The following is a 20077-nucleotide window of genomic DNA, read 5'->3' as shown; positions in this document are numbered from 1 at the left end:
TATAAGTACATTGGATGTTTGGTGCCTCTTACCTTTAATTTACAGGCTGATCCTAATCTGGATGTTCGCGGTAGAATGATTAATGCTGGCATCCTTATTATTGATAAACATGGAAAGGAAAATGTTCCTTTGCTGTTTCCTATTTTTGAGAGCTACTTGAATAAAAGGGTAAGTTTCTGTGGTACAGCATTGCAATTTAGTTGATACTCCCTCCGTCCTGAACTAGTTGTCATAGATTTGTCAGATGCGGATGTATCTAGACATGTTTCATTTTTAGATACATCCGTATTAGAAAAATCTTAGGTAACTAATTTGGGACGGTGGTGATACTATATATAATTATTTTTAGTCTGCAATATCCATAATCTACCATTCTCTAATTTTTCTCATATGTTACAGGCATCAAATGAGGAAACATATGATCTTGTCAGGGAAGGTGTTGTTATATTTACTGGTGCTCTAGCAAAACATCTATCGAAGGTTAAATACTATGAGATCGTGTGGTTTGTTTGTTTAATTCAAAAGAAATCAATATATGGTACTAATATTGATCTTCCAACAGGATGATCCTAAAGTTCACAGTGTTGTTGAGAAGTTGCTAGATGTACTTAACACCCCGTCAGAGGCAGTTCAGAGAGCGGTGTCAGACTGTCTGTCCCCACTTATGGTCTCAAAGCAGGTGAGTTGTGTTGTTCACATTCAGCAATCACTTGTGATTTCTTGTTTGTCTGCTTTATGTTGCAATGTGTACTTGTCTAAAAATTAGGAAGAAGCCCAATCTCTTGTATCTAGACTACTAGATCGGATGATGAAATGTGAAAAGTATGGTGAGCGGCGTGGTGCAGCCTTTGGTCTTGCAGGGGTGGTTAAAGGATTTAGAATTACTTCATTGAAGAAGTATGGTATTGCTGCAACATTACAACAGGCTTTGGAAGACAGGTATGTGCCCTTCTTACCTCTTCCATGCGTAGCATAATATAGTGATAAGTACTCCCTCCGTTCCAAATTACTTGTCGCAGGTATGGTTGTATCTAGATGTATTTTAGTTCTAGATACATCCATTTCTGCACGAGTAATTTGGAACGGAGGGAGTACATATTTCCCCCCTGAACTACTGCATGGTTTAATTCTTAACCCTCAGGTTCAAAACTGGTTGAATTACACTTTAATTTCCAATGGAGTTTAAATGTGCCCTTCTCTGTTTCTGCCCTGCTTTTGTCCCGCATCTACGCATTCTCAGCTCGTGACTTGGCGCCAGCCACCACGTGTGCTACAGCCACCCCTTTTACCTCCCTCGCTTCTCTCTGTCCCTTCCAGCCATAATTTGCTGGGCATCCAACAGTTCCCAAGCTTGCTCATGAAACAGTTCCCAAGGGGAGCCCATAATGCCAAATAAGTCCATGAGGCCATACTGAACCTGCTAGGGGGTAGGCAGTGGTGAGGCGCCACTGTAGTTGGTTGATGCCATGGTGGAGCATCATTGGCGAGGGGCACACAAAGAGGTGGAGCCATGGTCACACAAGCCTGTAATCAATTGAGGCGAAAAGTTGTGTAAACTTATTAGAGCGTGCACGCAAAATTAATTGCATAGGAACCCACTTGGCCTTTTTTCTTCCACATGTGGACATCCAGCCTGGATAAAACCACTAACATCCACCAGGGAGGGTTCTCGCTCAAACCGACAGTGTACCACTGTTGAGTACTCCCTCCGTCCGGAAAAGCTTGTCCCTTGGGAGTACTTCCTGTCCCATGCTGCTGTTGAGCCACCCAGTCTCCTGCAGGTGGCTTGCTGCTGCTAGTGCCCAACAGTGACGCCAATGGTCATGATGCTTAATTGCAAGTGAGCGTGAGGGAAACATGGTGGGCTGAGACAACAGTACACATGGTGTGCTGCCATGGAGAAGGGAAAAATGGAAATGAAAAAAGGGGAAAGTATACAGAGTCACTCACCACTTATGCAATACTGTGAGGGTTAAGTGGACGGAGTTGACAAGTTCAAAGGGAGGCTTGCTGCTGCTAGTGCCCAACAGTGACGCCAATGGTCATGATGCTTAATTGCAAGTGAGCGTGAGGGAAACATGGTGGGCTGAGACAACAGTACACATGGTCATGCTGTTGAGTACTCCCTCCGTCCGAAAAAGCTTGTCCCTTGGGAGTACTTCCTGTCCCATGCTGCTGTTGAGCCACCCAGTCTCCTGCAGGTGGCTTGCTGCTGCTAGTGCCCAACAGTGACGCCAATGGTCATGATGCTTAATTGCAAGTGAGCGTGAGGGAAACATGGTGGGCTGAGACAACAGTACACATGGTGTGCTGCCATGGAGAAGGGAAAAATGGAAATGAAAAAAGGGGAAAGTATACAGAGTCACTCACCACTTATGCAATACTGTGAGGGTTAAGTGGACGGAGTTGACAAGTTCAAAGGCAGCATTTAGATGGTTTTAAAGTCCAGGGGGGGACATAGTCACATAGTAACATGTGGGCCTCTCCTTTTGAGGCAGTTGAAAAGCGAATGTAATTATTACTTTCAGTCAATAGTTGAGTGGATGTTTTTTTCCTAGTACACGCAGGAGAGCTGTGTGTCATTCCATTAAAACAGGGGGGAGACTCCTGCACCAAAGACAGATGGCACACCCACACGCCCTGACAAAACTAGCAAAGAAACGCCACACAAACAGAAGCACATGATCGGCATGCCCAGGGGGAGGGGGACTAAGAGTCTGCTGTGAGTGACCTTAAGAATAGCTCGCGGAGTCCCTGGGCAACAGTCGAACACCATAGCGCGCTCTCATTTGCCACTCTGTAAAATCAAGGAGACACATGGTCTAGCGCCATTGGACACAAAATTGTTCCTATGTTTCCAAATCTCCCAAGCGCCTAAGATGATGAGAGAATTAAGCCCTTTCTGGAATTCCTTGGGTACTCCTTTGCATCCGCTGAACCACCAGCTTGAGAAGCGAACTGCAGTAAGCTGGGGCGCAATGGCAGCCAAACCAAGCCTTTGAAGATTCGACACTCAAACCTGCCGAGCGAAAACGTATGACACAAGGATTGTTAGCCATAATCTTGACTTAGCGCATTCGTTAGCGGACGTGTGGCTGTGCCGTTGTGAAGAACCGCATGACCGGCGGACGTGGTTCATCTAGTTAGTTAGATGTGATCCATTGAGTGGATAAGGGCTGGACGTGCATGTAGGAATTAGTTGCATGTAGTTAGCGTCCAGTTGGTTAGTGGGCCGATGCTAGTGGTGTGCGTCCGCCTGTGCAGCTGGGTATAAAAAGCCCCCTGATGTACTGATCGAGGTGCTGGTTGGTTGCCGAGCCACAGTGAGAGGGGCCTAAGGAAGATGTAGTCTCCGTCGGGACCGTGGTGTGCGCCCGGTCGACGTGAGAGTTCTTCCGGGTTGTGCTGCGTGTGTGTGTGTGTGTACATGTATGTGTTTGAAGGAGTTGAGTTGAATAGAGGCCAACATACAGGCCGTTCGTCGCCGGGAAACCAAGTGTCTTTTGTTCATCTTCTTCTACCTCCGTCTGGCGTTCGTTCGCCGGGAGGCTGGTTCGGCGTGTGTCGCCGAAGAGCAGGCCCAACAGTGTTGGATTGACAATTCCACCTGATCACAAAGTGGACAGGCCACAGGGTGCAGTAGTCTCCTCTCTTGGCGAGGCAATCAGCGGTCCAACGACGGTTATTAATAGCAAGCCAAATAAAAAAACTTACAAGGCAACGGGCCCAGCTTTTCCAAGGCGCAAATCTAATAGACCATAGGAAGAAAGCATTGTGAGCAGACTTGCTGGATTATGAGCCCGACTGTGAGCCGTCATCAATGCTGGTCAGGAATTTCTTGTTGAAGGGTCAGACCATCCACCAAGTCCGAATATGCCAGTATTCATTTCGGACTTGTACAGTCCAAGGAATGTTGCAACCCTACTTGACTTATTTTCATCTTCAATTTGGTATTTTGAAGGCATGGTGCCTCGCTCATGTATTACAACCAATAGGATTAGTCATTGCTTCAATTTTTCTTATCACTTTTATTCTCATCACAAGGGCTGCCTTTCTTTGAAAAGATAGTATTAGATATATCCATTGTTTTATGAATGTTCACCATACTGAATCTGCTATTTCCAGAGCGTCTGCAAAATCCCGTGAAGGAGCATTACTTGGATTTGAGTGCCTGTGTGAAAAGCTTGGCAGACTATTTGAGCCGTAAGTGTAGAGCTATTTACTTCGTAAAGATTTTCTGGATGAAAATGGTTCATTATGATTCTTGTCTTGCAGTTATGTCATCAAGATGCTACCCTTGCTACTAGTGTCTTTCTCTGATCAAGTTCTGGCAGTGCGTGAGGCTGCTGAATGTGCTGCTCGCGCAATGATGTCTCAGCTCACCGGTCATGGTGTGAAGCTTGTCCTTCCTTCACTTCTGAAGGTGCACATGTCTCTTTCTTTTAATGCTACCAAACTGCATAATTTCTGCATTATACTGAACAACTACCCACGGTCACGTGCTCTTCGTACAATTGAAGTTCGATGCATTTGCGGAATATTTGTTTGTTTCTCCATTAACACACTGCACTATTCTTAGATTTTAGCTTGTATATGTAGACAACCTGGCTCAGAAACAACTAGTTAGATGCATTTGCATATTATCTACATGTGTCTTTTCAGTTAATCAACCAGAGAGAACCCAGCATCCCAATGACTACCTGTTATTCCTGTTTTGTGCACATTCTGATGATGCTACTTCCTTGTTTGTATCTAGCATTTACACTTCTTGTTTTGTTCTTCTATTACCGTGTTTGTTACTATTTCAAGTACAAGATGAGTAGAGCATATTATCATATCCTTGTTGAAATACAAGGGACCTATGCCGGTACAAAAAACTGAAGAAGTCCTTGTAATATGTGTTTTCTTAAAATGCACATATCTGGATGAGTTTCATGTACTTCTTCCAGGGCCTAGAGGATAAAGCATGGCGAACTAAGCAAAGCAGTGTTCAACTTCTTGGCGCTATGGCATATTGTGCTCCTCAACAGCTATCTCAGTGTCTTCCGAAGATTGTCCCAAAGCTAACAGAGGTATATGTCGGATTTGCATTTGGAACTTATAATCTGCATATACCTTAGTATGCCTTTTCATGTCATGTATCATCTATTCTCCAGGTACTAACAGACACACATCCTAAAGTGCAAGCAGCGGGACAGACAGCCCTCCAACAGGTAATGCTTGCTTGCTTATTTCTCATAGATACTGGGATGCTCTTGTGCCTGATCTCTGATGGGTACTGTTTTATTTTTCCAGGTTGGAAGTGTCATAAAAAATCCTGAAATAAACGCACTTGTCCCGATTCTTCTGTCTGCTCTGACAGATCCAAATGACCACACAAAACATTCTCTTGACATCCTTCTTCAGGTGAACTTAGATTTGAGATAATGTTCATCCTGGTTTTTCATTTCAATTGTGTGCATCACCTTGTTGATAAGGAGGGATTATCATAACTATCTTTACCTCATATGACTTCTGTTCTTGGCAGACGACTTTCATTAACTCCATAGATGCACCATCACTTGCGTTGCTGGTGCCTATTGTGCACAGAGGATTGAGGGAGAGAGGTGTTGATACTAAGAAGAAAGCTGCTCAGATTGTTGGAAACATGTCTTCTTTAGTTACAGAACCAATGGATATGATCCCGTACATAGGATTGCTCTTGCCTGAAGTCAAGAAGGTGATTTCAACGCCAATCCTGCATAACTAGCATTTTGAAGTGATTTCTTACTATCACTTGTACTAAGATTTTGATTTTGTTAAGTCAACCATATTTGATTCTAATACTCTGATTGATGATATTTTGTAGGTTCTAGTGGATCCCATTCCTGAAGTCAGGGGAGTTGCTGCTCGAGCTCTTGGGTCTCTTATAGTAGGAATGGGTGAACAAATATTCCCAGATCTTGTGCCATGGTTGTTAGAGACACTAAAATCTGATAATAGTAATGTTGAACGATCTGGAGCTGCCCAGGGACTAAGTGAGGTTGTTTACTTTTCCATGGCTTGCTTCAAACACTTTTGTTTGTAGTATCAGTATGACCTTTTTTAGATTTAGCAGTGTGTTATCATGGGATGGTTTGTTTCGTAACTCTTCTGGGAGCATCAACTGCAAGAGACATTCAATCTAACATTTGTAGCCAAGATAATCCACACATGTAATTTTTACACATTGCTTGTCAGTTCTCCCTTGTCTGACACTTCATTTGATTAGGGGAATTTATCGCTTCATAAAACTATTTTTTATTCCTGAAGTTTGTTAATGACTGCCCAAATGTAGTACCGTGGGAGTTTGAAGGAAGGCCAATGTTTCCAAGTTTCCTTCTACAGTTAATAGCTGGTGTGGTTTGATTCTTTCTCTTAGTTTATAATTGTGAGACATGTTGTTAACTTCCAGGTTTTAGCTGCTCTTGGCAAAGATTACTTTGATCAGATTCTTCCTGACATCATCCGGAACTGTTCCCATCAGAAGGCTTCTGTTCGCGATGGACATCTGACACTTTTCCGCGTAAATTTACCCAGTTCCCTATCCATTTCTCGTACGACTATATTGCTTGTAATGTTCTAGCTTGTTCCTTACGTGTATTTCTTCTATAGTATCTGCCGAGGTCCATGGGTGCAATTTTTCAGAATCATCTGCAGGCCGTTCTTCCTGCTATATTAGATGGTAAGATAGTTGAACTTCGATGTCTGATGATCTGCTCCTACGACATTGATTCTCTAATTACTACTCTTGGCAGGCCTTGCTGATGAGAATGAATCTGTTCGTGATGCTGCACTTTCTGCGGGTCATATCTTTGTGGAGTACTATGCAACGACGTATGCCCTCACATTTATGTTGGATGGCCATTTTGTCAGTAATGCTCTTGATATATGATGCCATTTTTCTTTTTGTTAAATAGGTCTTTACCTCTATTGCTTCCTGCCATTGAGGATGGGATATTCAGTGATAATTGGCGTATCCGACAAAGTTCTGTTGAACTTTTGGGAGATCTTTTGTTCAAGGTCACTACCTCCTTTAAGTAGCACTGTATTCACATATTATGTTTTCTATATGGTCTACAATCTAGTAATGTTGCCATTTATAGGTGGCTGGAACTTCTGGGAAGGCAATCCTTGAGGGTGGAAGCGATGATGAAGGTGCTAGCACAGAGGCCCAGGGACGTGCAATTGTTGAAGTTCTTGGAAGGGTGAAACGCAATGAGGTTCTTGCTGCCGTTTATATGGTCCGTTCTGATGTCAGCTTGACCGTCCGGCAGGTATATGTTATATTTTACCCTTTTGTGGAAACTGGTGAATTCGGTTGTTTTGTTTTATGCTGTTTGAATATGCAACTGTTCCGCATTCCAGAGCACCCTTTTTCTAGAGCTTCTATTTTTCATGCTAGGCCGCGGTACATGTCTGGAAGACAATTGTAGCAAATACTCCAAGAACTCTGAAGGAGATCATGCCAGTACTTATGGACACCCTTATTTCATCTCTTGCGTCATCTTCCTCGGAACGGCGGCAGGTTCGTTCTATTTCATATACGGTTTGATCTTTCTGGAGAACTGTCCTGATTTTGATTTAACTATAATACTATATGCTCAGGTTGCCGGGAGAGCACTTGGAGAGCTTGTTAGGAAGCTTGGCGAGAGAGTTTTGCCCTCTATTATTCCCATTTTGTCACAAGGACTCAAGGATCCAAATGCTAGCAGAAGACAAGTAAGTATTCTTAGCTTGATATTCTTACAGAGTGGCTTAAAATTTGCAATTTAGGACTTCCGTGGAACTATTACCGAGGTTTATGTTGATCGCTCTATTTCCTAGTAGATACTGAATAGAAGTCTTCATATGGTTTTGTTGAATTCTGTTTTCCTATTAAAGTTTCTGAGATTGAATAGGAGGTCTTCATATGGTTTTGTTGATTTCTGTTATCTCATTGAAACTTCTCTCCAGCCAGCGGTTCCATTTGGAACTGTGCATTGATGTGCTTTCTTAATATATTTTGGATACGCCTTTTATCGTCTGGGAATGATCAGTGCACTATTAAACTTTTGCTCTTCAGGGCGTTTGCATCGGCTTGAGTGAGGTTATGGGAAGTGCTGGGAAACATCAACTATTAAGTTTTATGGGTGAACTTATTCCTACCATCAGAACTGCTTTGTGTGACAGGTTTGCTTTTTGGCTGTATAATTGTGTTATTTTATAGTGAAGTCTCACTAACAGCATGCGTATGTAACAGCACGCAGGAGGTTCGGGAATCTGCTGGATTAGCATTTAGTACCCTATATAAGGTAACACAACGGACTGCATTCTTATCATGGATAATTTGTTAGACTACATGTTTTATTTTTAACTTTCTTACCTTCTGTTTAGAGCGCTGGATTGCAAGCAATTGATGAGATTGTCCCCACACTGCTACGGGCCATGGAAGATGACGAGACATCTGCAACAGCCCTTGATGGCCTAAAGCAGATTCTAAGGTCTTTTTTTTTTGTCACCATTCATTTAGTGAAATATAATGTTTTCACTTGAGCTGCTGAGATATGCTGATCTTTTGACATGGTTTTACAGCGTCCGAACTGCAGCTATTTTGCCTCATATATTGCCCAAATTAGTCCAGCCCCCTCTCTCGTGAGTGAACCGCTCATGCTACATTTTATACGTTTGTAGTTTTTCTTTATCAACTTACGTTCCTTACACATTACCTTTGTTGGGGGTGTAGTTCATTCAATGCGCATGCATTGGGAGCTCTAGCTGAGGTTGCTGGGCCAGGTTTGAGTTCACACATTGGAACTATCCTCCCGACATTGATACTTGCTATGGATGATGAAGATGTGGTGAGTGGCATATACTAAAAACACACTTCAGATCTAGCTTATCTATTAGTCATTTGATTGTTATTTGTACTCTTAGGTTCAATGCATCAACCCATTATTCAGTTTGTCCATTTTACCAGTAAAAGTGCTATATGCAGTGTATTTTATTACTGCTGACAGTAAATATTTCTCTTGGAAATTATAGGATGTACAAAGCACAGCCAAAAAGGCTGCTGAAACCATTGTGTTGGTTATTGATGATGAAGGAGTTGAGACATTAATACCTGAACTTCTGAGAGGAGTCAATGACAATCAGGTTGGTTCACCTGAGAATTCTGTGTGAGCATGAAACAATATTACGCCTGCTGTTCATTTGAATGATTTCACAGTTTATTTTTTGTCTTACCAGGCATCTATGAGACGGGGCGCAGCCTACCTTATTGGTTTCCTCTTCAAAAATAGTAAATTGTATTTGGCTGATGAAGCTCCAGATATGATGTCTACCCTAATTACTTTGTTGAGTGATACTGATAACGCTACTGTATTGGTGAGCACTCATCATCCAGCACTCTCCTGTTTCAGTTTTTTCTACTTCCGAGACTTACTTACAAATGGTCAACAGGCTGCTTGGGAAGCATTTTCAAGAGTTGTTGGCTCTGTTCCAAAGGAACAGCTCCCTACACATATAAAATTAGTGCGTGACGCTATCTCTACAGCCAGAGATAAAGAACGTAGGAGGAGAAAGGTGCTACTTTGAACTTCTACATTTATGATGTTGCATATGTGGCAATACTTCTCACTTGCTTGCTCGGAAAATATGTTGCTACAATTTTCTTTTCAGAGGTTCTCCACGGATAAATATGTTCTGCATGATATTTTAACACTACGGATTCAATTTCAGGGTGTGCCTGTTCTCCTACCTGGATTATGTCTTCCTAAAGCACTGCAGCCATTTCTTCCTATATTTCAGCAGGTATCTACTCGTGGAGAACTATTAGTTGTATTATAATCATATCCTTTTATGCCGAGCATCGAGTTGCAGGCATGGTGAACTTCTCGAGTGAGAAATATAAAGTGCATTACAAAGTCAAGACTAGTCTTGTTTTCTTCCTTCCACAAATTTAGATGTTCAGCACATTTTATACCACATCTTCTGTTGAACTCCAGGGTTTAATTAGTGGGTCGGCCGAGACAAAGGAGCAGGCAGCAGAAGGTCTGGGAGAGTTAATTGATGTTACAAGCGAGAAAACACTTAGGGAAGTCGTCGTGCCAATTACAGGGTATGACTTTCTTATATTTGTCGAAATAATTATTGTGCCATGGTTCCATCCTTTCTTTAAGGAGCCACATGCTTGCTTTACAGTTCAAAAAACAGGTATAACAGAAATATTTGCAGCCATCAGCCGTGTTACTAGTTGCCACGCTGAACCTTATCTTCTATAGCATATTATTCTTGCGAAATGAACGAGCACCTCGTAAGTATATTGTTAACGCTCCACAAGTTCAATGGTAGTAGTAGATGAAATATTTACCCCAAGCTGCTCCTTGTTGATAGGTACTTCTGTTATTTTGTTTTTTCTTTTGTATGAAAATGTCAACTCCAAATTTCTGCACAAATCTGCTGTGTGGCCATAAGCTTGAACTTGAATGCAGAGCCTGATCCTGGAATGCATTATTGAATTTTATACTTTGCATAAATGACTATATGGGAAAAAAATCTATAAGCCTTTTGCACTTCAGTTCACACAACCTGCGTAGCCAAATTAAAATCCTACACTTTAAGCATATTCAGCACAAAACAAGTCATATTACTTTACGTTGTAGTTGCACCTTGTAACTTACGCTTTGTTTGATTTACCACTACATGGAACAAACCAAGAACAGCAGGCAGAGACAGGCTCTGTGACACTGATACAAATCCGGCCTCTAAACATTGTGAAATTGCATGGTTTCTTGTTTACTCCTGCATGCTGGACTATCTTTTTGGTATATATAGTTATACAGGCTTGTTGCTCTAATATATGTTTTGTTTTGAGTGTAGACCTCTTATACGCATCCTGGGAGACCGATTTCCATGGCAAGTTAAGTCAGCTATCCTATCAACCCTGACTATTATCATCGCAAAAGGTGGTCTTGCACTTAAGCCCTTCCTTCCACAACTTCAGACAACATTTGTTAAATGTCTACAAGATAGCAACAGGTTGGTATGGTCTTCTCTTTCTGTATTTCTTTCGATGGTTTCATCTCTTTTCACATGAATGTATGATTTTCAGATCTGTCCGCACGAGGGCCGCATCAGCTCTTGGAAAGCTTAGCGCATTAAGCACAAGAATTGATCCTTTAGTTAGCGATCTTTTGTCCATGTTGCAGGTATTTTCGATATTAACCCTTTATTTTGGGAAGAGATGCAACTATCTGTGCAAAAGTAATTTAATGCTTTTTTCAGTCAGGAGATGACGCTGTTAAGGAAAGTGTGCTGTCTGCACTTAAAGGTGTTGTTAGGCATGCTGGCAAAAGTGTTAGCTCTGCAATCAGATCACGTGGGTGTACTCTTCTCAAAGATTTGCTGCAGGCTGATGCTGATGATGTCCGCAGTTCTGCTGCAAAAGCAATTGGTACATTATCTCAGGTATGGTAAATTGTGGCACCTTTTCAATCTTTACAGATATTATCAGAAAACCTTGGTGTATGCCTTGTGGTTGTGGCGTTCAGCTGAAATTAATTATCATTGTGCTCATTGAAAGTGAACCATAACTATAGGTCATGTTGTAAAACAACCCTGAAAGAAAATTGAAATATATGTATGTCGAGTAATCCGGCAAAGAAAATGGATGTTCTAACGTGGAGCATTTTACTTCAATATACTTTGAGCAAGGCATCAATGCATCAGCAAATTACACGATAAGGTGCAACAAGTTGATCATGGTATTGTTTGGAAAGCAACTCCCCTAGGGAATTTAATGTTCTCTGTTGCAATTGCATACAACTATTCAGTCATCGTCTTGCCATTGTTTATCTGTGAAGGAACCATACTCCTGTCACAGTTGTTGGATTTTTTTTCTGAAGTCTTCTGTGTACTGAATATGCTTGTGCTTTCTTTAGTACATGGATGAGACCGAGACCACCGATCTGGTGCAGACCCTGTTGAGCATGGGCACATTACCAGACTGGTGTACCAGACATGGTGCTTTGTTAACATTCTCTTCCATATCAAGGCATTGTCCAACAAAACTGTGCCATTCAACATCATTTCCATCTATTGTTGATCTTCTGAAAGATTCGCTAAAAGATGACAAGGTATTGGCTCAATTTGCACTCCTTTGTTACTTCAAGTATCACTGTGCTTCCATGTGTAGTAACTCTTGTCTGTTTGTGGAGAAGTTCCCTGTTCGTGAAGCCTCTACGAAAACTCTGGGGAGGCTACTTTGTTACCAGTTACAATTTGGGGGCAGCACGTTGCAACTTGTTCAATTGCTCATCTTGGCCTTGCGTGATAGTTCAACCGAAGTTAGGAGAAGATCGTTGTCCTGTATCAAAGCTGCTGCGAAGGTTTATAATTAGACCTATTTCGATATATGCATTCGTACCTCTATTCAAAAGTATTATGATGGTAATCTTATGGTTCTTTGCTGCAGATAAATCATTCAGCTCTTGCCACACATATCTCGATATTGGGCCCGGCAATTGGTGATACTTTGAAGGATAGTAGTTCGCCAGTACGCATAGCTGCAGAGCGCTGTGCCGTTCATGTTTTCCAGTTGACCAAAGGTACATGCATGTCTTCTAGGTCCCTGTTTTTCTATTGTGTCTTCGTTCATACTGTATGTATTTAATGCCGGAGACTACTGCGAATAAACTTTATGGCAAACTTCAGTTGGGCTTATTGTAAAGCTTGTATTTGTCTGAACTTTCAGCCTGTTACTTGTTTAATACTACTAATGTTCAAAACCAATTTACTACCTCTTTCCAGGGGCAGATTACGTTACTACTGCGCAAAAGCATCTCACCAACATGACAGGCTTAGAAGTAAGAAGACTTGCAAAGCTTCCTGTGGAGAGGTAAGAGAAATCTGACTAGTCTAGTACCTTCACCACGTGGATGCCCGTAATGGCTTGCATGTTTTTTCTTTTCATCTTAGCTAGTGAATCTGGATAGAACTTAATAGGGAACTTGGAACTTATTCCATGGCTTTCCACTGCAGTGACGACAGTGAAAGCAGTGACGATGACAGGAGAGCATAGACACTGCCCAGCCACAGCGGCCTCGAAGGACGTTTTTTGTGCCTGTCCATTCATACATCTTATAGGTAAACCGGTCATGGAACAGCGTGGTCAATTTTTGCCTGTGACCCTTGATGTAAACACCGTTTTTGACAAGTTACAGTGCTAGAGGAAGGGGTCGGTGTTGTTTCTATTTCTTACTACAAATGAACAATGTTCATATCCGTATATTATTATTGAATGAGGCTAATCAGCAATAATTTTACATTTACTTGAGGTTGAGCACTTGCATGAAATCTAATCCCCTTGTTCACTTACTGTGCAAGCAAGAATCTGCTGCTGGCGCATAGAACAATCGACTCTGACGTGATACGATAAAACCAATGAATGTTGCAATCTAAAAATATGGATCTCTTCCCAGTGCTCAAAAATATGGATCTCGTCCCAGTGCTCTCCTCCCCTACGCTTCTCATCCGATGCCTCTTGCCCCTTGACAACCTCCTAAATTTTGCGGAATGTGTATTAGAGTTTGTTCTTTTGTACCCTTCTGTCTCAAAATAAGTGTCTTAACTTAGTGCAACTTTGTACTGAAGCTAGTACAAAGTTGAGACACTTATTTTGGAACGAAGGGAGTATTTGTTGTTTTGAAGAGGTTGCCCTCTTTAGTTGGAACTTCCATTGGGACTTCCGGTACCTCATCTGTACCAGTAGAATTTCTAATCAAGCGCGGGAGTTGTTTGCTAAAAAGAGTGACTTAGATTTCGAAGCTACTCCAATCTTCCGTAGGTGCTATCCGCGGTTTTGAAAAAGGTTGTCCTCTTTAGTTGGAACTTTTTCACTTCCATTGGACATTGGACGATACAAACGCTCACAATTCGAATACAATCGTCCCAACAATCAGGATATCAAGCCAACACACTTCACTCTACGCCTACCATCTTTCATCTCCCTCCCACATATTCTTCTCCTTGGGCCCGGTCGGCCCTTCCTCTTTGGAGAGCTCGTTCGGCATCTTGTTGAGCATGTTCTCCGCCGGACAACTGAGCCGCTGGGGCATACTCTTCACCATCCGCTCCGTCCCCGTCCTCGACCTGTAGATCACCGTCGGCCCCCACTCCCGCATGAACTGCAGCCACTGGGGCTCGGCCACGACGCCCTCTCCCAGGTACTCCGCCGCCACCACGCGGTACTTGACGCTGGAGTCGACGGACAGCTTGCTCCGGGCGGCCTCGTTCAGGATCCCGACCCCGAGCGCCGCCGAGCCCTGCAGGTACACGCCGGCGCGCGGGTAGCTCGCGTGCCCGTTCCGGGACGAGTACACCGCAGGCCTGTTCCCCGCGGCGTACTCCAGCTTGGCCGCGTCCACCCACCTGCCCCCGCTGTGCTGCGAGTAGTAGACGGCCATGAGCTCGCCGGTGAAGTTGCTGACCCGGAGCGTGAAGTGCTCCCAGTCGCCGACGTGCTGCCCGGTCGTGCCCAGCGGGAGGTTGATCGGGCCGAGCTTCAGCCTGGCCGGGCCGTTGAACGGGCAGAATACCCACATGGCCACGTCGGTGCACGCCCCGCCCATCGCCGGCTTCACGTGCGCGTACAGCTCCGCGCTCTCGATGTCGCCGCGGATGACCGCCTGCCTCCTCTTGCCGCCCGGTATGTCCATCCAGTACTCCCCGTCGTTCCACCCTCCGCCCGGGAGGTTGGACCCCTCGGCGTCGATCTCCACGCCGACGGCGCCTCCCCCTTTCTTGAAAATCTTGGCGCCGTTCTTGAAGTACCAGGCGACGGACGACGGCAGGTAGACCTCCTTCGGGTGGAAGTAGAGCGTGGGGCCGTAATGCTGGATCACGGCGTGCACCTGCTCCAGGGTCGGCATCGCCGACAGGTCGAGGTCGACGTTCTTGAGGCACGCGAGGCCCTGCTCGCCCGGGGCCGGGGAGGAGCACCCGTCCGCGGCGGCGCACCAGAAAGTGCCGGCGCCGATGCCCTTCTCCCGCATCCCTCTTTTCAGCGGCCTCACGCCACGCACGGCGAAGGCCTTGCCGGGCGACGCGGACGTCGGGCGCGTGAGCTGCAGGTGGAGCAGCGAGCCGTGCGGCTCGCACTCGTTGGTGAGGTCGGCGCGCACGCAGCCCACCGCGTCGAGCGGCGGCTTGCCGGGCTCCGTCGTGACGAGGATCCCGAGCGCCCGGTACCCCTCCGGCGGCACGGGGAGCCAGAAGTAGGCGTCGCTGCGGCCGTAGCCGACGCAAGAGCCCGCTCCCGCACTCGCGCCGGCGGCACCGGCAGTTGCGTGGAAGGCCCAGACGAGCTCATAGTCCCGCGGCGCGCGGAGGGGCGGCTCCGCGGAGCGCGGCGGGTCGGCGGCCCTGGCGACGATGAGGTGGCCGTGGAGTTTGCGGCTGTTGGGCTGGCAGTAGTGGCCGAGCAGGGTGAAGCCCTCGGGGACGCCGACCGGCCGGTAGAAGGTGGCGCCGTTGCAGCGCTGCAGCCGCGCCGACGGCGACAGGGTGCAGATTCTGTCGAAGGCCGTGGCCGCCGCGAGCTCCAGCTCCCCTCCGGCCACGCGGATCCTCCCCCGCGCGAACCCGCCACCTGCAACAATGGGAGAGGCACGTCGGTCGAACCCACACATCAATCAACGAATCAATGGAAACCAGAGCCTACTAGAGTAGAAACCAATAATGCGGGGAGGCGAAAGCGAAATCGAGGACGGGGACGGACGGTCGGCACGCGTACCTTGCGGCCACGTCGGGAGGGGCTCGGGGAAGGAGAAGGGCTCCGGCGCCGGGTCCTCGGCGGCGCCGGCGCCGGCGCGGCCAAAGTAGCGGCCCAGCATCTCTGTCTCGATTGGGTTCGTGCGGTGGTGTTTGGAGAGCAGAACGTGTCACCCAACCCGGATCGGCTAACCAACCACTACTCTACCTGGGATCTGGTGGAGACGACAAGATCTAGACCCGGCTGGCTTGGAGGGACAACTATCTATGCCAAAGCCATCCGGATGAGAACTTGAGAAGTGAACGGGATGATGCCTCGCTCGGCCTCTGTGTGTCTGCCCCGCGCCAAAAGGCAAATGCAGATGCCCTGTCCGCACCAACCCTGGATTGGTGGATATACGGGTACTGAATAAACGCTGGCGTGCTCTTTTCCGCCCCCATTGGACGACGCATCCCAAGTTTCTGCATCGGGGAGGTCGCGGGGCCGCGCACCCTCTATTTCAAAAAAAATAAAAATGAGACCAACCCAAAGGCTAATCCTCGTTGACATTTTTTGATAAGAGAAACTTCACGAGTCGAGACTCGAACTCAGATAGGCTGGCAGCAACGCCTAGCCAACGGGTCGACGCCCCGTCTTCACGCACCCTCTATTTCGAGGTGGCCCGTCCGTGCATGCTTTTGCCCGTCGGCGAGTGCGGTACACGACGGTCGGCGCCCAGATATTATTAGTACCTACTCGCAACTTTTGTGCACGGCGGAGCGGCTGGCACGTCGATATCGACACCGACCGTGCAAGGTAGATAGACAAGGCGGCGTTTGAACTGCCACTCTTGGCTTGAGGATCGAACATTGTCCGTGGCAACGACACAGGTGACACACAACAAAGCAAGCGTTGCAGAGGCAAACTAGCAATGGCAACCTTGTCCGTGGCAAGGACATAATAGAACCAATTTTGGTGATACTAGAACGACCGATGATAAAATACAGCTCTACGACAAACCCGACAACAGATTGCTTGGGGTGAACTCAAGAATGTTCATGATACAGCCAGCCTACGTACGGTTCATGCCTGCTTATCATGGGTGGAAGAAATGAATTGTATCATTACAGTATCTTCTAGTGTTTCTCCTCTGAGCGACTAGGTAGGTTATTTATCTTCCTTTCAGGGAAGCAACTCTTTCTGGGAGACCAACTCATATGCTTTGCTTCAGATCAGGGGCATCACATGTATGTATAGAGGGGATCATCAAGCTGCAAAAGGAGAGGGAATGTACCGGTTAGAGAATTGCAAATAAAGTTATGTGCCTGTCCTAAGGGCCAGTTCTTTTGGGCAATTCTCCCAGAATTGACCCCCTCCCCAGCTTCTCCCAGAATTGCCACTCCAGCTTCTCTAATTAGCTAGGAATTGTAAAAAAATATCAAGTGGCAATTCTGGGAGAAGTTGGGGAGGGGGTCAATTCTGGGAGAATTGCCCAAAAGAACTGGCCCTAAGTACCAAGTCTGGCACCGCAACTGCAACACCTCTAATTGCTGCTGGCGATGCAAAATTACAGTATCTATTGATGCATGGTTCAAGGCAAAAAGATCACATGGGGACGCGTCTGCGGACGTATAAGGGCCCAAATTTGCCCAGCCCGGTTTGTAAGATGCTCTGCCTCTTAACAATGGACTAGCATATGCATACCCAAGTTCACGTACCTACATGCCAAAAGAAGAATTTGATAACACGGCAATAGTAATGAATATCTTACGAAGAAGTTGATCAGAAATGCCATTCCCCAAGAGTACGTAACCAACGGCATCTGAAGACGACTTCTCTCTAAGAAAATTGTGATCCATAAATCACTCTTCACCACATTCTGACAATGCAAAGAATGTGCCTCTAGAACTCAAGGGCTCAAACGCCCAGGCAGAGTAAAATCAAGCAAGTCGATTTGGGGTGGGGGTGTTTCAGAGAATATGATAGTATATCCTTTATTAAACTAAATATATTGATCGAGCAGCGATCGGTGTAGTAGTACAATATACTTACTCCGTTCCTAAATATAAGTCTTTTTAGATATTTTAATATGGATCACATACGGAGCAAAATGAGTGAATCCACACTCTAAAATGCGTCTATATACATCTGTATGTAGTCCATATTATAATCTCTAAAACGACTTATAACGGAGGGAGTAGAATCTACTGCATTGATTTAGCAGTGTTGCAATAAGTCGATCAGTGATTGGTATTAGTACAATCTACAATATATCTACTGTATTTAGTAATATGTATTGGTAATATACCCCATGAATCACGTTCTTCTCAGGTCTGAAGAAGCAACCATTACTCATACAGTGCTATATTCTGATGAATCACTAAGTTGAGATACATTAAACCCACATGGCTTATGTGGTCAGCTATCTCAAAACTGAATATAAAAAATGTTAGCGTACATTGGAGAGGCAGTTTTTCCTGGAAAAAAAATGTTAGGATGCATGTCCACCGTCTATTAAGAACCCTCATTAATGAATCCTTTGGCTTGGTGTCTACTGTCTAGAGCCTAGCCTAAAACAAATAATCCTGATGATCAATGCACAGAATGATAGAAATCATGACAACTGTTAGGTTTAAAGGGTGTTCAACTATAGTGCACACTTCTTGGACATCAAAGCTAATAAACCCTTGTCCACATCAACAGACTAACACGAATTAGTTCAGATGGAGCTCAGCTGATCCTTAACAAAAGTATCAACACAAAATAGTTGTGAGAATTCTGAAAGCCAAAAGGCGATATATTCTCTGTTCCCCTGATACAGAGATTCAACACGTTCTCAGAAACACAAGGAAAAGCTAATGGGGCCTGCTACCGCAACTTCAAATTCGTAGACAGAACAAGGAGGAAACTAGCTAAATTGTAGAAATCATGACGACTGTTAGGTTACAAGGGTGTTTAACTGTAGTGCACACTTCTTGGACATCAAAGCTAAGAAACCCTTATCCACATCAACAGAGTAACATTAACTAGTCCAGATGGAGCTCAGTTGATCCATAACCAAAATACAAACACAAAATAGTTTGAGAATTCTCAAAGCCAAAAGGGGATATATTCTCTGTTCCCCTGATACCAAGATCCAACACGTTCTCAGAAACACAAGCAAAAGCTAATGGGGCCTGCTTCTACAACTTCAAATTCATAGACAAAACAAGGAGGAACACTAGCTAAACTGTTGTATTCTTGGACTACAGTCTAGATTCTATAATCTACACAAAACTGTTTCGATATACAGGCACATATCTAATGGCATTGAAGCACACTTCTGTATTCCAAAGTTCATGACAGTTAGATTAGGCGACAGTATTATTGAGTGTCCCACACGCCTTAGTGAACCGCACCCAAATCTGCAGATAGTTATTCTAGCCAATAATCAGAGTCATAAATCTCTACATTTTAGATTAGCACACGTGAACAAAAGCATCAAACCCAAGAATACGGCATCTAACAACTTAATGCAGCTTTAAGCCACTAATAATAGACGTAAATCTCATGCATCAATAGTCTGATCTTGCAAAAAGTCAAGCTCATAACTGCATCAGTGGATCCAGGATGCAATTTTAACAGAATCCACCATGCTGATCTATTCACTTGTATAAGATTCCAGAGGTGCGAAATCTAGCGCGCGTAGCAGCAGCGGAATAAAAATAAAAATAGAGCAAAAGGATCGATTTAGTACCTCAATTGGTTTTGGGATCGGGCATGGCGAAGAGGCCGCCGCCGGCCCCGGCGGCGGCGCGGGGCGGCGTGAAGCCGAGCAGCTTCTGGAGGTTGGTCCGTATGCTCATGGAGCAGAGGAAGTAGAGGAAGACCATGGCGCAGTCGGTGGGGTCGTTCCCGGGGAGGCCGCGGTGGCTCATGCGCTGCACGAGCGGGACGGGCGCGAAGGGCAGCTTGGCGACGGCGCGGCCCTCGAAGAGCGAGTTGAGGAGGCCGAAGACGACGAAGAGCACGGCGGCGACGACGGCGCCGGACTTGAGCTTGGCGAGGGAGAGCTCCCGCGAGGCGTCCTTGAGGCTGGACTCGACGCGGTCCATCTTCTTGGCCCGCGAGGAGGCCGGCTGGGAGGAGGGGGCCGCGCCGGTGCCGGAGGAGGTGGACTTCATGGAGTCGAGCTTGCGGGAGTGGCGCTCGATGGAGGCGCGGAGGGAGTTGTAGGTGGCGGTGCGGTAGATGAGGAGCCAGGAGATGGCCTCGCAGAGCACCGCCGTGGCGCCCGAGATGGCCACCACCGAGAGGCTGTCGCCGTAGCGGAGGGAGGAGAGCGCCGAG

At 45.6% G+C, this 20077-nt stretch overlaps 3 protein-coding genes across 3 annotated transcripts in view; 1 reads left to right on the top strand and 2 right to left on the bottom strand.

The window, feature by feature from the left end:
• Window positions 1–13339, top strand: part of LOC119286854 (protein ILITYHIA-like) — a 23838-nt gene extending 10499 nt beyond the window's left edge. Inside the window, exons 25-60 of the mRNA XM_037566321.1 lie at window positions 7–168; window positions 400–480; window positions 563–679; window positions 767–939; window positions 4126–4203; window positions 4276–4423; window positions 4950–5072; window positions 5157–5213; window positions 5296–5406; window positions 5528–5719; window positions 5849–6022; window positions 6434–6544; window positions 6634–6703; window positions 6777–6855; window positions 6939–7041; window positions 7125–7295; window positions 7424–7546; window positions 7627–7740; window positions 8084–8190; window positions 8261–8312; window positions 8395–8501; window positions 8593–8652; window positions 8744–8858; window positions 9043–9153; window positions 9247–9384; window positions 9460–9582; window positions 9739–9810; window positions 10005–10117; window positions 10879–11037; window positions 11111–11207; window positions 11284–11466; window positions 11940–12134; window positions 12219–12386; window positions 12473–12605; window positions 12808–12895; window positions 13039–13339. Of these exons, the coding sequence (XP_037422218.1) occupies window positions 7–168; window positions 400–480; window positions 563–679; window positions 767–939; window positions 4126–4203; window positions 4276–4423; window positions 4950–5072; window positions 5157–5213; window positions 5296–5406; window positions 5528–5719; window positions 5849–6022; window positions 6434–6544; window positions 6634–6703; window positions 6777–6855; window positions 6939–7041; window positions 7125–7295; window positions 7424–7546; window positions 7627–7740; window positions 8084–8190; window positions 8261–8312; window positions 8395–8501; window positions 8593–8652; window positions 8744–8858; window positions 9043–9153; window positions 9247–9384; window positions 9460–9582; window positions 9739–9810; window positions 10005–10117; window positions 10879–11037; window positions 11111–11207; window positions 11284–11466; window positions 11940–12134; window positions 12219–12386; window positions 12473–12605; window positions 12808–12895; window positions 13039–13078 (4248 nt within the window). The 3' untranslated portion in view covers window positions 13079–13339. The remainder of the gene's footprint in view (window positions 1–6; window positions 169–399; window positions 481–562; window positions 680–766; window positions 940–4125; window positions 4204–4275; window positions 4424–4949; window positions 5073–5156; window positions 5214–5295; window positions 5407–5527; window positions 5720–5848; window positions 6023–6433; window positions 6545–6633; window positions 6704–6776; window positions 6856–6938; window positions 7042–7124; window positions 7296–7423; window positions 7547–7626; window positions 7741–8083; window positions 8191–8260; window positions 8313–8394; window positions 8502–8592; window positions 8653–8743; window positions 8859–9042; window positions 9154–9246; window positions 9385–9459; window positions 9583–9738; window positions 9811–10004; window positions 10118–10878; window positions 11038–11110; window positions 11208–11283; window positions 11467–11939; window positions 12135–12218; window positions 12387–12472; window positions 12606–12807; window positions 12896–13038) is intronic.
• Window positions 13340–13914: 575 nt separating this feature from the next.
• On the bottom strand, window positions 13915–16136 carry LOC119286853. The gene is made up of 2 exons (XM_037566320.1): window positions 15791–16136; window positions 13915–15646 (listed from the first exon to the last, which is right to left on the bottom strand). Exons 1-2 carry the CDS (start codon window positions 15888–15890, stop codon window positions 13989–13991), a joined length of 1758 nt encoding a protein of 585 aa, XP_037422217.1. The 5' UTR covers window positions 15891–16136; the 3' UTR covers window positions 13915–13988.
• Window positions 16137–16674: 538 nt separating this feature from the next.
• On the bottom strand, window positions 16675–20076 carry LOC119283675 (calcium load-activated calcium channel-like; the record flags this gene model as incomplete). The annotated part of the gene is made up of 2 exons (XM_037563120.1): window positions 16675–17019; window positions 19485–20076. A coding segment is annotated over one exon (591 nt), but the record flags the coding sequence as incomplete, so codon positions are not given.
• Window position 20077: the final 1 nt, after the last annotated feature.

The sequence above is a fragment of the Triticum dicoccoides genome, chromosome 4A, assembly GCF_002162155.2.
Source record: "Triticum dicoccoides isolate Atlit2015 ecotype Zavitan chromosome 4A, WEW_v2.0, whole genome shotgun sequence".
Classification (NCBI taxonomy): Eukaryota; Viridiplantae; Streptophyta; class Magnoliopsida; order Poales; family Poaceae; genus Triticum; species Triticum dicoccoides.
The sequence above is the reverse complement of the archived record's forward strand: the minus strand, read 5'-3'. Positions and strand labels throughout refer to the sequence as shown.